Genomic DNA, 13,850 nt, shown 5'->3' with positions numbered 1-13,850 from the left:
TTGGTGAGATGTATCAAAACTGGAAAAGGTCTTAAACATCCCTATCTTTGGGGGAAATATTGCCACTTACTGGCATTTAAGATACTGACATGTTATTTCACTTGAGCTGAGTTGCATTTTTGCAACTACAAGCATAAATATATTTTATGTTCTTAATAAGTGTTTGCATTTGAAGATGAGAGCATTTATTGAGCTGTTTGCTATAGTAAACACCTAAGCACACTAAGCATGGTAACATAATTCCACAGAAAGTTTCTATTTGTAAGAATTTGTCATCTGGCTTATCCAGACAAAAACTTAAAAAATAATAACAAAATAAAACAATTAAATCAATGAATAAAAACTGAAGTATTACTTAACAGCACAACTGGGTCAATGATAACTATAGTATGTAATAATGAAGATGGGCATTTGCTGTCTGAGTTGCAAAGCTACCTGGATCAAGGAAAACAGAAGTCATGAGTGACAGTGAGATTTTGGAAGCTGTAGAACTTAACACAAAGTTGAGTTCAGCTTCTTGGAAAGATAATTGGAAGTCTTGCTATTTTCATCTCTCGCAATTTCATCTACCATCTATCTCTATGAAAACTCTCCAATCTTTATCTTCTCTCCTCAACAAATGTGTTACTAATTGCTTCTGCTTGGATGTACCAGCACTTCAAATTCAACATTCCTAAAAATGTACCCATTTTCTTTCAAACTCAGCCATTATCTTTGACTCCACTCTCCCATCACGTTTCCCCTCTTCCCATATTCAGTCACTAAGGTCTGTTAAAGTCTTCCTTGAGTAGTGCTCAGGGTGGTCCCCAGACCAGCAGAGCAGCTGAGAACTCATTAGACATGCAAATTCACAAGATCCACAACAGATCTATTCAATCGGAAACCCTGGGGCTGGGCCTAGCAGTCTGTGTTTTCACAAGCCCTCCAGGTGGTTCTTATGCATGCTCAACTTTGACCATCACTGCCCTAAAAGCCTCCAGCCATCGTCTATCTCCAATCTAGCCTGCCAACCTTCCAAAACAAACAAACAAACAAAAGTGCTTCTATCATTTCACTATCTTGCTAAAAAACTCCTTGTTATGGACTGAGTAAAGAATAAATGTCTCAGTCTGGCATTCAAGGCCTTTTACAATCTGGCCCTAACATAGTTTATGCCAATATGTACCTACCTCAAACCTCTTATAGAAGGAACCTCATGTGTACCCCTTTGTGCCTTTTCTGCTGCTTGTCTCCTACTCTCTTTAAGAGTCTGTTGACGGCTGCCCTGCCTAGAAGCAATGTAGTACAGTGGCAAAGTATATAAATAGTGCCCGGCATAAAGGTATTCTATAAGTCTGTGGTCCCCAACCATGGGTACCGTAGCCTGTTAGGGAGCTCTGCCATCCCCACCATGTCTGTGGAAAAATTGTTTTCCATGAAATTTAAGAAGGGACAGGGGGCACACAGCAGGAGGTGAGCGAGCAAAGCTTCATCTGTATTTATAGCCGCTCCCCATCCCTCACACGCATCACAGCATCACAGCCTGATCTCTGTCCCTTCCGCCCCCTCTCCACCCCCCTCCGTGGAAAAATTGTCTTCCATGAAACTGGTCCCTGGTGCCAAAAAGGTTGGGGACCACTGCTATAAGCAATAGTTTCTTGGTCCAGTCTTCCTTGGGATGCTTCTATATCAGATACTATCTCATTTGGGACTCATCACTATTGCTCTGCATTGTTAGATTTCTAAATGTGTAGGTGTCCAGTCACTCCAGTTAGAGTATAAACTTCGCGAAGTCAGGGACTCTCTTAAACTTTCTGTGTCTCAAAGATAGGCATCAACCACTATGTATAGGTACAAAGTAGGCCTTCCAAACTTTGCTGCTAATGATTTTCTAGCTTAAATCAGACCCAGTTGTTTCACAAAAACTAAGTGTGTAAAAACATGAAACCTGGGTCACCACTGTCCAACTTGGGAAAATCTAATATATTACCATTTACTGACAAGCACATAAGGAGGCTCAGAGCTAAGTTCAAACAAAGGATTTGAACTAAAACTAGAGAAGCAAACAGGACCCTAATTAATGAGTTTGCTAAGTGTTCTTCCCACGGGGTCAGTAGCACTTAAAAAGCATACATTTGAAATATGCTTCTTTCCCTGAGGCTGCCAGACACACTGACTATAGTCTCTTTAACCACAAAAGGTCAAAGTTCTATTTTCTATCACCATACTTAGTAGCATGTGTGCATGCTTTGCTGATTGGTTTCTTTTGTGTTTCTGCTTGAAGTTAAGGCAGGCAGCAGGAAATTGAGACCAGGGAGTTTAGCAACTTTCCCAGCAGCAGTAATGATGAGGCAGAGGCTTTGGGAAGAAATTTTGACTTTATGGTTTCCATTGGCCCAGCTCCCCCAAATTTCATTGCACTAATAACAACTTATGCCCCACCTGATTATCTATGTTGCCCATCCCTCCCCCATCACCCACTGCTCTGTTATTTATACTATAGTACATTCAAGCAGTTAAGCCTAGCTTAATATAACATACTGTAAAGTGATATGTCCCAAAGCCAATGGTTTAATGTAAAGCTGGGGGAGGGGAGGAGGGTTAAAAAGGCACTAACAGAGCAACTCAAAAATGCATCTTCAAAGAAAAATCTGGATGCTTCTAGATGTCCTTGAAGTATTTCCTCCACCTGCCAAAAATTCACTCCTAGGATTGTGTTACCAGGCACTATTGAAACCTGGTAGAGTAATTCACTAGTATGCTTAGAAATTTCCTAACACATCTAATGTGGTATGTATTTCAAATCCAGTAAAACTTCATTAAGTTGATACTGGGAAGCTGTTTCTATAATCCAAAGCAACTGTTATTTTTGGCTAGACACCCTATTGTTCTGCAATAAACAAATTGAAAAAAAAAAAACAAATGATGGTTGATTTGAACTCAACTTGTTTTAGTCCTTCGCATTTTAAATTAATAGGGTTTTACAGATTTCTTGAAAGAGGAAGAGGGAAATAAAAAAAAACAACACTAGCAACACACAATCTCTGTTATAAGGATCACAAAGAAAGGTTGAATGGCTTCTCTGTAAACATTTTTCTTGAGAAAAATATAAAAACACAATGCCTTGGATTTCCTCAACTGCACATTTTTGAAGTTACTTAACCAAAAAAAGGTAGGGGAGAAGTGGACACTTGAAAAAAGATAATTAGAATATTTTCAACTCTTTCATTTAAGCTATCTATAATTTTGTTTACTCTGGGGCCCAGGAAGTATGAACCACAATTTTATTCTAATTTTGCCAGACTATCCAAAGTTATGCCATAATAATGCTTAATCTGATATTTTAGGACAGGAATTATTCTAATACATGATCCTGTGACATATAAAGGAAAAAGAAATGCCAGTAGGCCACTGAGGGGAATGCTGGAACCAGTTCAGAAAAGGCTGAGGGGGAATTCTCAAGAGCATTCTGTAGCTCTGTCCCCAGTAAGTTATATGCAGGTGAGGAGTGGTGGGGAGAGGCAGGCAGGAATAGTGGAGAAAGACAGGACAGGTAATTTGCCTGATTCATATGGGGTTTTGGGGAGGGACAACAAAGAGGATCACGGGTAGAGTTGGCCAGCAATGTACTCTTAGCTTTATTTTAAAATCCAAATTTGAAGGCATTTTCCTATAGAATCACTCTATTTTATAGCATTGTTGAGAAGAATTAGTTAATATCTTTAATATATATTTGATTTCTATGAACATTAATTCAAAGATGTGGTCCGTACCATATAGCACTGTAGTCTAAAATGGCAGATGAACAAGTGAGAAATGTACATAGATGAGGTCAAGAATGGATAAAGAAAATGTGGTACATATACACAATGGAATGCCATTCAGCCATAAAAAGAGAATGAAATCCTTGTCATTTGTGGCAACATGGATGAGCCTGGAGGACATTATGTTAAGTGAAATAAGACAGACACAGAAAGATATATATTGCATGTTCTCATATGTGGGAACTAAAAAAAATGTGAGCTCATAGAGGTAGAAAGTAGAATGGTGGGTATTAAAGGCTGGGAAGGGAAGGGGAGGGGAGGGAAGGGGAGGGAAGGGAAGGGAAGGTGAAGATGGGGAGAGGCTGGTTAACAGATAGAAACTTAAAGCTACATAGGAAGAATGAGTTCTGTTTCGCAGCATTATTGGGTGAATGTGATTAACTATAATTTATTGTATATCTTCAAAAAGAAAAGAGAATTTTGAATATTCACAGCACAAAGAAATGATAAATATTTGAGGTAACGGATATACTAATTACCTTGATATGATCATTACACATTGTATACATGTATTGAAATATCATTCTGTATCCCGTAAATACATGCAATTATTATGTGTCAAGTAAAAATAAAAGGAAAAGGATGGGGTCAAAATTTTAGTTGTGTGTACTTTATTGAATTTTGTTCTTTTTAAAGTGAGTTACCTCATGCCATTCCTGCAGAGACACTGTTTTATATGTACCTGTGCTGGATATTCTTTGAGTCTTAATTATGAGAAATGAAAAGGAGTTTATTGCATTATACCTAATAACAGTGGGGGTCTTTTGTTCTCCTAACCCCATTTTTCTAGCAACAAATATAATCAGTAAAACCACCAGTCTTTCAGAAGACACAACTCAAAGACTATTATCAAGATGTCTGAAATTCTACTATTAGATTTCCATTTCTTTAAGGCATTATTCCCTGTAAAATGTGAACACCCACAGAAGAGGACACACACCAAGCTATTAAGCAAAAACATCTTAATAAGAATGAAATTATCAGACTCTTTCTAATGTGACAGCTGGGATGGGGAAGTAAAAAATGTTTTTTATTTATTTGTTTTGGAGGAGGAAGAGGACAGAGGGAAGTGACAAGAGGTAAGTAGGTCCTAATCACCAGGGAGAGAACCCTGAAGAGCCATGGGAAACTACAACTAGAAGGAAGAAAAGAAGAGATGAAAGGAAGGGGAGGAGGGAAGGCTATTTCTCCCAAAGACACAATTTCTCTGAAACCAGCCCTGGTTATTAGAAGAGCAATGAGGCTCATTTTTCTATCAAAGGTCTCGGAAGGCAAGGGAATGAGATCTTCAGTATGTGGACAGTTGATGTGTAAGTATATTTTGCTAGACATGTTACATATAATGCATTAAAATCATTTTAATAAGCATAGAAAATCTACAGTGTACACACATAAATGAGCCTTCATTATCCACAAAATTTAAACATTATACAACATATTTAAAGAAAAAGTCAGAATTTTTAAAAGTTAGAAAAGTCCAGTCTGTAGTATACTCAGTAGCCAACACTTTCACATATAATTTATACCTAGTGGTGTAAAGAAAAGTAAAATACATGGTCCTTGCCTTCAAGAAATTTACAACCTAGTTTAGGAGACAAGCATAACATACATAATTAGAGAAAATCTAAGGCAGTATATAAATCAAGGACTGGACTGCCTACTACTGACAATAGATATAATAGGTGCTTGGAAATAGAAGAGATTTCTATAGCCTAGAACACTGACAGAAAGTTCACGGAGAAAGCAAGATGGAGACCTTGAAAATCAGGTAGAATTTGACCAATCAGTGATTATTGCATTGTAACTGGCATGGTACAGGAAAAGGGATTTCTTGTTAGGAAGTAGTGAAACTAAGTTTAGATCTATAGAGAGAAGCCAGGTAACAAAAGGGAAAGCTGAGCAGAGGGGTATGGGTCTGATGGGGATGGGGTGGGGGTGATGATTGGCTTTCAAAAGAAAAATGTGGGTTATCAAGCAGGAGAGAGATGAGATATAATGACAGTGTTTTCATGTGATTAGCCTAGCATTGTTTTGCAGGATGAACTGCCCATATACATCGTAACACCTTAAAAGGTGTATATTTTAAAAGGAATATATTTTGAAGGAGCTTAAAATATGCTCCACAGATGACAGTTAATTCATCCTAATAACCTCTCATTGAGGCAAAGGAAATGCAGCTTTTATTATTCCTCATTTTGTGGATGATTTGCTCAAGGTCACTGAATAAATGAAAAGCAGAATTAAAAAATACAGTATCACAATGTTTAATGGTTCCTAAGTACCAGCTAAACTATATTCTCTCATTTTCTATGACTCAAGCAAGGGAAGTACATGATGGACTTTTGTACTCAAGTGTCATTTCTAGACTCTTGTTACTGTTCAAGGCACATGTCCTACCATGCCCAATTCCTGTTTACTCTCCCTAGAGCCCCCAGACCCCCAGCTTCAAACCTTCCAACTGCCCCCACCTCTCTCAGCTAATAGTTGGCTTTTATTATTTTGTTCCAGCTGGTCTCCTTCCATTATCATTAGCATATGCAACACCTCTGCATCAACCACTCAATAAGAAGGAGACAATGGTTTGGGTTCATCAATGCAAGGCAATATTTCCACTTCAAATTGCAAATCTGATTAGTCCCTTAGGAAGGCATAAGGCGGGCAAGAACTCCATATACTGAACTCTGACACCAAATGAAATTATTTCCCCAATTTAGGTTTCCTGATGACAGTTAAATAAAGCATTCTCCCTCACCCCCCCAACTACCTCTCTATCTTGACACATTTTCTTATCCTTCATGCATCTTAAAGCTTCTTACAACATATCTCATGAGGGCCATCATTTCCACATTATTTTCTCCAGCATTATGAACCTCTCCCTCCTTGGTGGCTCCAGTCCTTCCTTTTCAAGTAAGGGCTTGGCATATAGTAGATAGATGCTCAGTAAATGTCTGATGAATGCCTAAAGCTCCAGTTCTACATATCCAACTACTTGTTAGATATTTTTACTTTGTCATCCCACTGTTACCTCAAAATTCACAAGTCTAGAACAGAAATCATTAACTTCTTACCATATCTGGCTCTTCCCCATCACATTCCAATTTCTTTCAGATGTACCATAATTCTCCCCATTCCTTATATTCAATAACACAAAGACTTTGACTTCTCCCTCTGTATCTAATTATTAAGTCTAGTCATTAATTTTTTTTCTTCATAGTACTAGGCATATGGAAGGCAATCTGTCAATGGAAGGTCTATTTTGTCTGTAGAGCTATGATTATCCCAACTGAAACAGCCTCCATAGATCAAACTGCCTTAAGTCTCTCAACCCTCCATTTCATCCATTCATCCAATCTTGAAATTTCTCTTCCTCTACATACAACTTTTTTCACTGAGTCTCCCTTACTCAGAAGTGTTTAATGACTAGTTCAAAGGCCAAAATCCTTCCCTAGAATTTAAGGACCACCATGATCTGGACCCAATCCAGTTTTCCAATCTTATCTCTTATTATTTTTCCAGCGGAATTCTTCATCACAACCCAAGTGACTTTATCCCACTCTCAAAGATGTGTATGTGTGTGCGCGTGCACTCACACATACAGTGTACCCTTCCCTATCTATATTATATACAGATGCTCCTTGACTTATTATGATGGGGTTATGTCCTAATAAACCCATCATAAGTTGAAAATATTGTAAGTTGAAATTGTATTTAATACAGTATACCTCACCTACCAAACATCGTGGCTTAGCCAAGCCTACCTTAAACATGCTCAGAACACATACAGAAGCCTACAATTAGGCAAATCATCTCTAACACTGCCCACTTTATAATAAAATATTGAATATATCATGCAATTTATTGAATACTGCACTGAAAGTCAAAAACAGAATGGTTGTATGGGTACCATCATAAAGCCAAAAAATTCAGACTTGGGAACCACCTGTATACCTTTGCTCAGATTTTTTCCCCTGCTTAGAAATGCCCTCCCCAATATGGATCCTAACAAGACTTTGTGGTCAGCTTACCTTCTGGAAGCCTTCAACTCTTTCAGTCAGAAACTTCTATTATAGGTTCACAGACTTTGCATTGTTTGATATTTCATGTGCTAGTTTTAACAACGCAACAAGATTTTAAGCTCTTTAAGGACAGATCATGTAGTATACTTCTGTATCATTCCCAGAACCCAGTAACTAGGTTCACCAATGCCAGGTGATGTGTTCTACCTCTTAGATAAAGGTCTTCAATCAAGTGTTCATTAATCCTTAAACCTCATTTCCACTTCACATCTCAAATAACAACTATATTTAAACTATACCATCTTGATCATGTTTAAAGATATATGAATACTAACATTAAAACTCTTTAGCAGAAATTTTAAAAATTCTTTAATGCGAGATATAGCATAAAGCATGCCATATAATAATATTTAGTACTATGATTCAACATTAAACTATTCTACCACCTATATTTTATGAAATATTTAACAATTAATTTAGAATATCTGTCTTCATAAATACTAATGTAGGTTCTAAGGGGGAAATATCTTTTTCTTATTATTCTTATTTCAGCATATTGTGGGGGTACAAAAGTTTAGGTTATGTATATTGCCCTTGCCCCCCCACCCCACCCCAAGGCGGAGGGAAATATCTTAAACTTAAGTATAATTTATAACTGGAAACTTCAAAGAAAAACAGGTTTTAATCATTAAAGAGTAAATATTTGAGTGGAAAGAAACAGGTTTATTGGTTTACTTTTTTTTAAAGCTGCACTTTAACTATTTTTCAAGTGTTCAGCTCCTGGTATGGAAAATTCCTTTAGTTACACACTAAAGAAGTAAGCACAAACTAAGTACAAAAACCTTCATACCTTCAACATTTGATGTAATATGGCAAAAATGTTCATCACCACAATATTAAGAAATATCAACAATACAAGTTTGAATAACTAATTCATAAGGAAGAGTTTAAACTGGACCGAATCCTGGGTTTTCTTTCTTCACTCCAAGTTTCTTTTCTATTTTAAACTAGTGGCAACAGAAATTTCTTTGTTTGAAAGTCAGGAATGTTGGAAGTCTTAAGTGATAGAACAGGTAGCTCGTCTTCTACTTCACTTCTCTCCTCAGAGGGAGAAAAACATTGTGGATAAAGTAATTTTGTTTTTATTTCTGGAAAAATAATTTTTCCATCAATCTTCATAATTCTCTAAAACAAACTGTTAAAAAGTTATAGGCCAGTCGACCACTTCACCCTGATTTGTGGAAATACTATACGTTAATTTCAAGAACATCTGGCTAACTCAAGTTTTCTTACTACTCTAAAGGTCTAAAAGTTGCTCCTAACTCTTTAACAAAACTCAAGGAGAATTTTAGAAGTTCATATTTCTGCATCTCATATGCAATATTGTTGCACAAAATAGTAAAAGTAATCTAGGCTTAAGAATCACACTGCATGCCATCAAATTTATTTAAAGTATTGTACAATTTCAACTATGCAAAAACTTTTCTGTTGCACAAAGTGCTTAAGAACCCTATCTAGAAAGCAAATGGAAATTAGAAGAATTTACCATTTCATTAAGATGGGGAGAATGACAAACAAATCCTCCTCTCTTCTTTGCTAACATTGAGATGTTTGCTCTACCCAAATTAGGTTGGACAAAGTAATCACAACACTTGGAGGGCATAAAGTGAAAGGCAGAATTTGTAATTTAAAATATGTGATTCACATTCTAATCCACCTTCATTAAGATTTAAAAATTCGACAGATAGGCAAACTCACAATCAAAGCAGGAGCAATAAGAAATACTGAGCGGCAAGCAGTTACTTAATCGTATAAATCAAATAAAGTCAAGACAACTGAAATAAAGCCCAGAAACCATTTTCTCCTCAGCACACAGAGTTCCCCAGAATCACAAACTTGATGAACGGGAGGCACACAGCTGCTGACGCACGCAGCACGCACGCAGGCGCGCACACACAATAGAGGGAGCAGCATGGAGACCCTCAGAGACAAACTTTACATGTGTAACGTTCTACTCTCCACATAATGGAAAGGAGCGCACAGTGGGAAAACGTCACACTTTCTTCCAGATCAGATAGAGCAAAACTGTACTTAATATTGCAAACTGCTAATTCTCTTGACACAATTAAAGGCAGAACTGAATGAATGGGGTGTGGGGCAGGGTAGATGGGGAAAAGAGAGGGAGGGAAGGAGGAGGGGAGATGGCCTGAGAGGAAGAAAGTTTGAGACATTTTGCAAAGCTTGAATGGATTAACCTTTAAAAGAGCCCTACTATTTCCTTTCTCTCCCTTTCCCTCTCCCTCTTTCTCTCTTAAGGATACATTGACTTCCTGGGACTCAACCCAGACTTGCCCTAAATGCAGCGGAAAGGTCTGGTGTTTAGGACACACGAAGAGTCCTAGGTTAAATTTATGTCCTCCATAAATGGCCTCTTTTGGGAAAAGAATTGTAAAAATCACTTTTGTGACCATGCATAAAATGAGACCAGTTGCTAAAAAAAGAATGAGAGAAAAAAAGATGAATTCCATGCATCAATAAGTAAATTGAGGCCCCAACCCAGAGGACTTTGATTTCTACTAGAAACATAAAGCTATTTACTATTCTAAACATTTTTTCTGAACTTGAAAAAAGTTTGCTTTCACATTTTTAGAAGATCATGAGGGACTGAGGATTTAGTGTTTTTAGCCTTTGACCTATTCATATATGGGTTGTTTAAACTATCTAGCAAAGAGGGAAAAAATGTGAATGCTTTAAAAAGTGAGATTTGGATACCATGTAACAGTTTAAAATGCACCTATTTAAAAACATAACAATATAAAAAGTCTCCCCACATAGCTTTTCTCTAATAAAATGAAAATATAATGGAGGGGGGGTAAGTTGGGCTGGGCAGACCTAGTAAGAAGCTGGGTGTCATGCAGTAGTCCCTTGTCCGGGACAAAAAGCTTCCTTTAACCGCATGTAACAGTCATTTTGTGGGAAAGGCAGGGTAGGGGGCTGGGAAGTCATCACCTCGGCAACTCTGAATAGGACCCTGCATTTCTCACGCCACACTATGGGCTGGGCCAGGTGGGGGAGCGAGACACAACTTTGCCCTTAAGCAGCAGTAGCGAAAGGGAGAAAGAAGTCACCTCGCTCTTCTCTTCGCGCTACGCACACAGGAAGAGCCCAATTCAACGCCACCGCCACCGCCACCCCTTTTCTTGCCCCGCCCCAACTTGTGTGTGTGTTTGGTGGGGGGAGGGCACCACTTGCGTTTTACCTCACAAATTCCAAGACGCTTCCATCTCTCCCAAGTTAAGTTCCCCCACCCCCAATCGCCAACTGTACCACACTCAGCAGACGCAGGTGTCTCTGGTTCTGGCCTATTTTTACACCCCCCACCCCCGCAATCCACACCTAGTTGCGCGCCCCAGTCCCTCCCCGCCTTCCCGGCACAGAGCACCACCTAGCCTGGACGCCAGGAAACACCTCGAGCCTTACTCCCGGGTCACCTGGCCAGAGCGCCCAGCCCTGCCTTCAAGGGAGTCCAGGGGCCGCCTCTCGTCGCCAGTGCCCAGCGCGGAGCGCGCACCGGGCTCCGGGGCAGTCACGTGGGTGGCAGGGGAGGCCTGGGCTTCCTCACCTGCATCCCAGGAACTTGGACGGCCACCGGTGAGTGGGCCATGAAGGCGACTGCTGCTCCGCACTGCTTCTGTGGCGGTGGCGCCTTGGGTTCGGACTGGCTCCTCCTCCGGGGGTAGCTCGGCGGCCCTCCCAGGCTTTTCGATCGGGGCCTGGAAGAACACACAGAAGTGGGGTTACAGGGCTGGTGGCACGTAGCCCGGGGCTCGGAGGTGGGCTGTTCGCGGTGCGGCTCCCTAGGACTCAGTCTACCTTTCTGGCGCCCGCCCGCCGCTGTGGCCTCCGCCTCCGCTGCTGCTCCTCTTCCTGAATGCCGGGCGCTGTGTGTGGCAGTGGCTGGGACCTGGGCTCGAGTGATGCCGCTCCTCTGCGCCTCGCCGCTTTAGGAAGAGAAGGTGGAGGCGCCCCAGCCACCCGCCTGCTCGCCTGGCCGGGGAGGCGGTTGGGGGCGGTTCCGCCGTTGGCCCTGCCCCCGCCCCGCAGCCGGGCGGTGTCGGGGGAGCTAAGGCTCCAGGCAGCAAAGGGGTTTGGCTGGAGTTGCTGGAGCCTGAGAAGGGGGAGACTTTGCCGTCGCGCGGAGAGGAGAACCCGGGGACTAGGAAACCTGGAAAACGGCTGGGCCTGGAGAGAGAAAGGAAGAGTTTGGGAGACCCTGAGGGTATGAGGGCGTCCCAGACGCGGCCACGTTGCAGGCAGGCATGCGAGGCTGGGGCACATGCAGCCTTGGAGACGTCTTGAGTTGAAACTTGGGAAGTGTTGGAAGTTTTTCTTGGCTCCCGGACCTGGCCGACGGTGGGGTCGCAGAGAGCCGCGAAGTCGGTGGACCCCTGCTTATTCCCGCCCTCTGGTCTCCCCAGCCGGGGAATGTGCCACTGGGCAAAACCATAGCCACTTTCCTGCTTCCTGGGTTCCCCACCCCCAGACATGCTTCAGGTGACTTCAACCTAATGCTACCCCTACTTCTTGGGCTATTGCTTGGAAGACAGCCAGACTGGAGCTTCTCTGTACCACAAGTTCTGCACGTGTGAGGGAGAGGGAAATTGGAAAACAGATGGTATATCGACAGAAAAATTAATGAGGATAATAGAGGCATGGGAAATGAGATTGGATCATTAGCAGTACGTATTATTGAATTTAGCATACACAGCAGAGGTTTTGGCAACTCCCTGCCTCTGCCCCATTTTGAGTTTCACTCCAGGGGGAGACAATATCCTTTCAGAGTACCCCAATAGTAACAACAGTATCAATGATCATAATAGCAATTACAGGAATTTCATTATGAAGGCACCTTTGGGAACAGAAGGGGTTAATTACATTTTTAAAAAGTAACATCCAAGTGCCAGTTTAAAATGAAGATGAAGGTCTCTACCTTGCAGTTTGTTATGGGTGTCTGGGGGATTCTAGTAGACACTCAATAGTTTCTCTTCTTCCTTTTTAATGTTTTTCAGAGAATAGCATATGATTGTTATCAATATCGTTATTATTAATGCATGGCATTTTCTTTGTGCCACGGACTGTTAAGTGCTTTATATGTGTTACCTTATTGAATCTTTACAAGGGTCTCCTGGGGTCTTACTGCTTCCCCCCCATTTTACAGATGAAGAAAAAGGCTCAGCCGGTTAAATAATGTGACTCAAATGTCGCACAGTTAAGAAGTGGTAGAGCTGGGAATTCAAACCCGGGTCCCTCTGACTGGTGATAAATTTACTACTTCCTCTATGGTTTCTGTTTGTTTTTAATGACGATAAAGGATATAATTGCATTTTCCTTACTCCTAGTTCCCTAAGTCCATGCCCTCAGTAGTTCTAACCTAATAGTAGGCCCTAATCTAGTCTCTATTTTCCACCCACCCAGCTCACACTTAACATTGCCAGCCTGACCAGAAACCTGCAGTGCCACCTAAACTTTAATGTCCATAGAAATCTCCTAGGGTTCTTTTTAAAGTGCAGATTTTGATTTTACTTTAAAAAGTCTGGAGTGGGCCCAAGATTCTGCAATGCTAACAAGCTCCCAGGTGGTGCAGATACACTGATCCTTAAATCACACTTTGAGGAGCAAGGGTCTGAATCAGTCTCCATCATTTAAGACCCACCTCAAGTTCCATCCCCACTGGGAGTTCCTACTTGCTCACGCCCTCCTTCAAACTCCTATTGCATGTTGGTGCAAACAATGCTCACACTGTAGTTGTTTCTCCTTATTTCATGTATTTCATTTGTTTTGTCTGCCCAACAGGTCTTTGGAGGCCAGATATCCAGCCACTCTTACATGAGAATTGTTCAAGTAGAATGGCAGCTCTCCGAGGGCAAGCTTTTTATTTGTTTTGCTCATTGTTTTATCCCCAGAGACGAGGTACATGGCACATAGTGGGTCCTCAATAAATATTTGTTGAATGAATGAATGAATAAATACA

The 13,850-nt window shown here is 40.8% G+C and overlaps 1 protein-coding gene across 3 annotated transcripts in view; it reads right to left on the bottom strand.

Annotated features, from left to right (window-relative positions):
* The window catches only part of STK26 (serine/threonine kinase 26), a 54,542-nt gene extending 42,744 nt beyond the window's left edge, over window positions 1-11,798 (bottom strand). For 2 of the 3 annotated variants that reach the window (XM_069463199.1, XM_069463201.1), the window contains exons 1-2: window positions 11,693-11,798; window positions 11,442-11,592 (exon numbers count right to left, since the gene is read on the bottom strand). In XM_069463199.1, the coding sequence (XP_069319300.1) occupies window positions 11,442-11,483 (42 nt within the window). In that variant the 5' untranslated portion in view covers window positions 11,484-11,592; window positions 11,693-11,798. Of the gene's footprint in view, window positions 1-11,441; window positions 11,593-11,692 lie in introns of those variants that run through there. The other variant, XM_069463200.1, reaches the window with a different exon arrangement.
* Between the last annotated feature and the right edge of the window lie 2,052 nt (window positions 11,799-13,850).

Source organism: Eulemur rufifrons, chromosome 30, assembly GCF_041146395.1.
Source record: "Eulemur rufifrons isolate Redbay chromosome 30, OSU_ERuf_1, whole genome shotgun sequence".
In the NCBI taxonomy this organism is placed as follows: Eukaryota; Metazoa; Chordata; class Mammalia; order Primates; family Lemuridae; genus Eulemur; species Eulemur rufifrons.
Note: the sequence above shows the minus strand (reverse complement) of the source record. Positions and strands in the feature narration are given on the sequence as shown.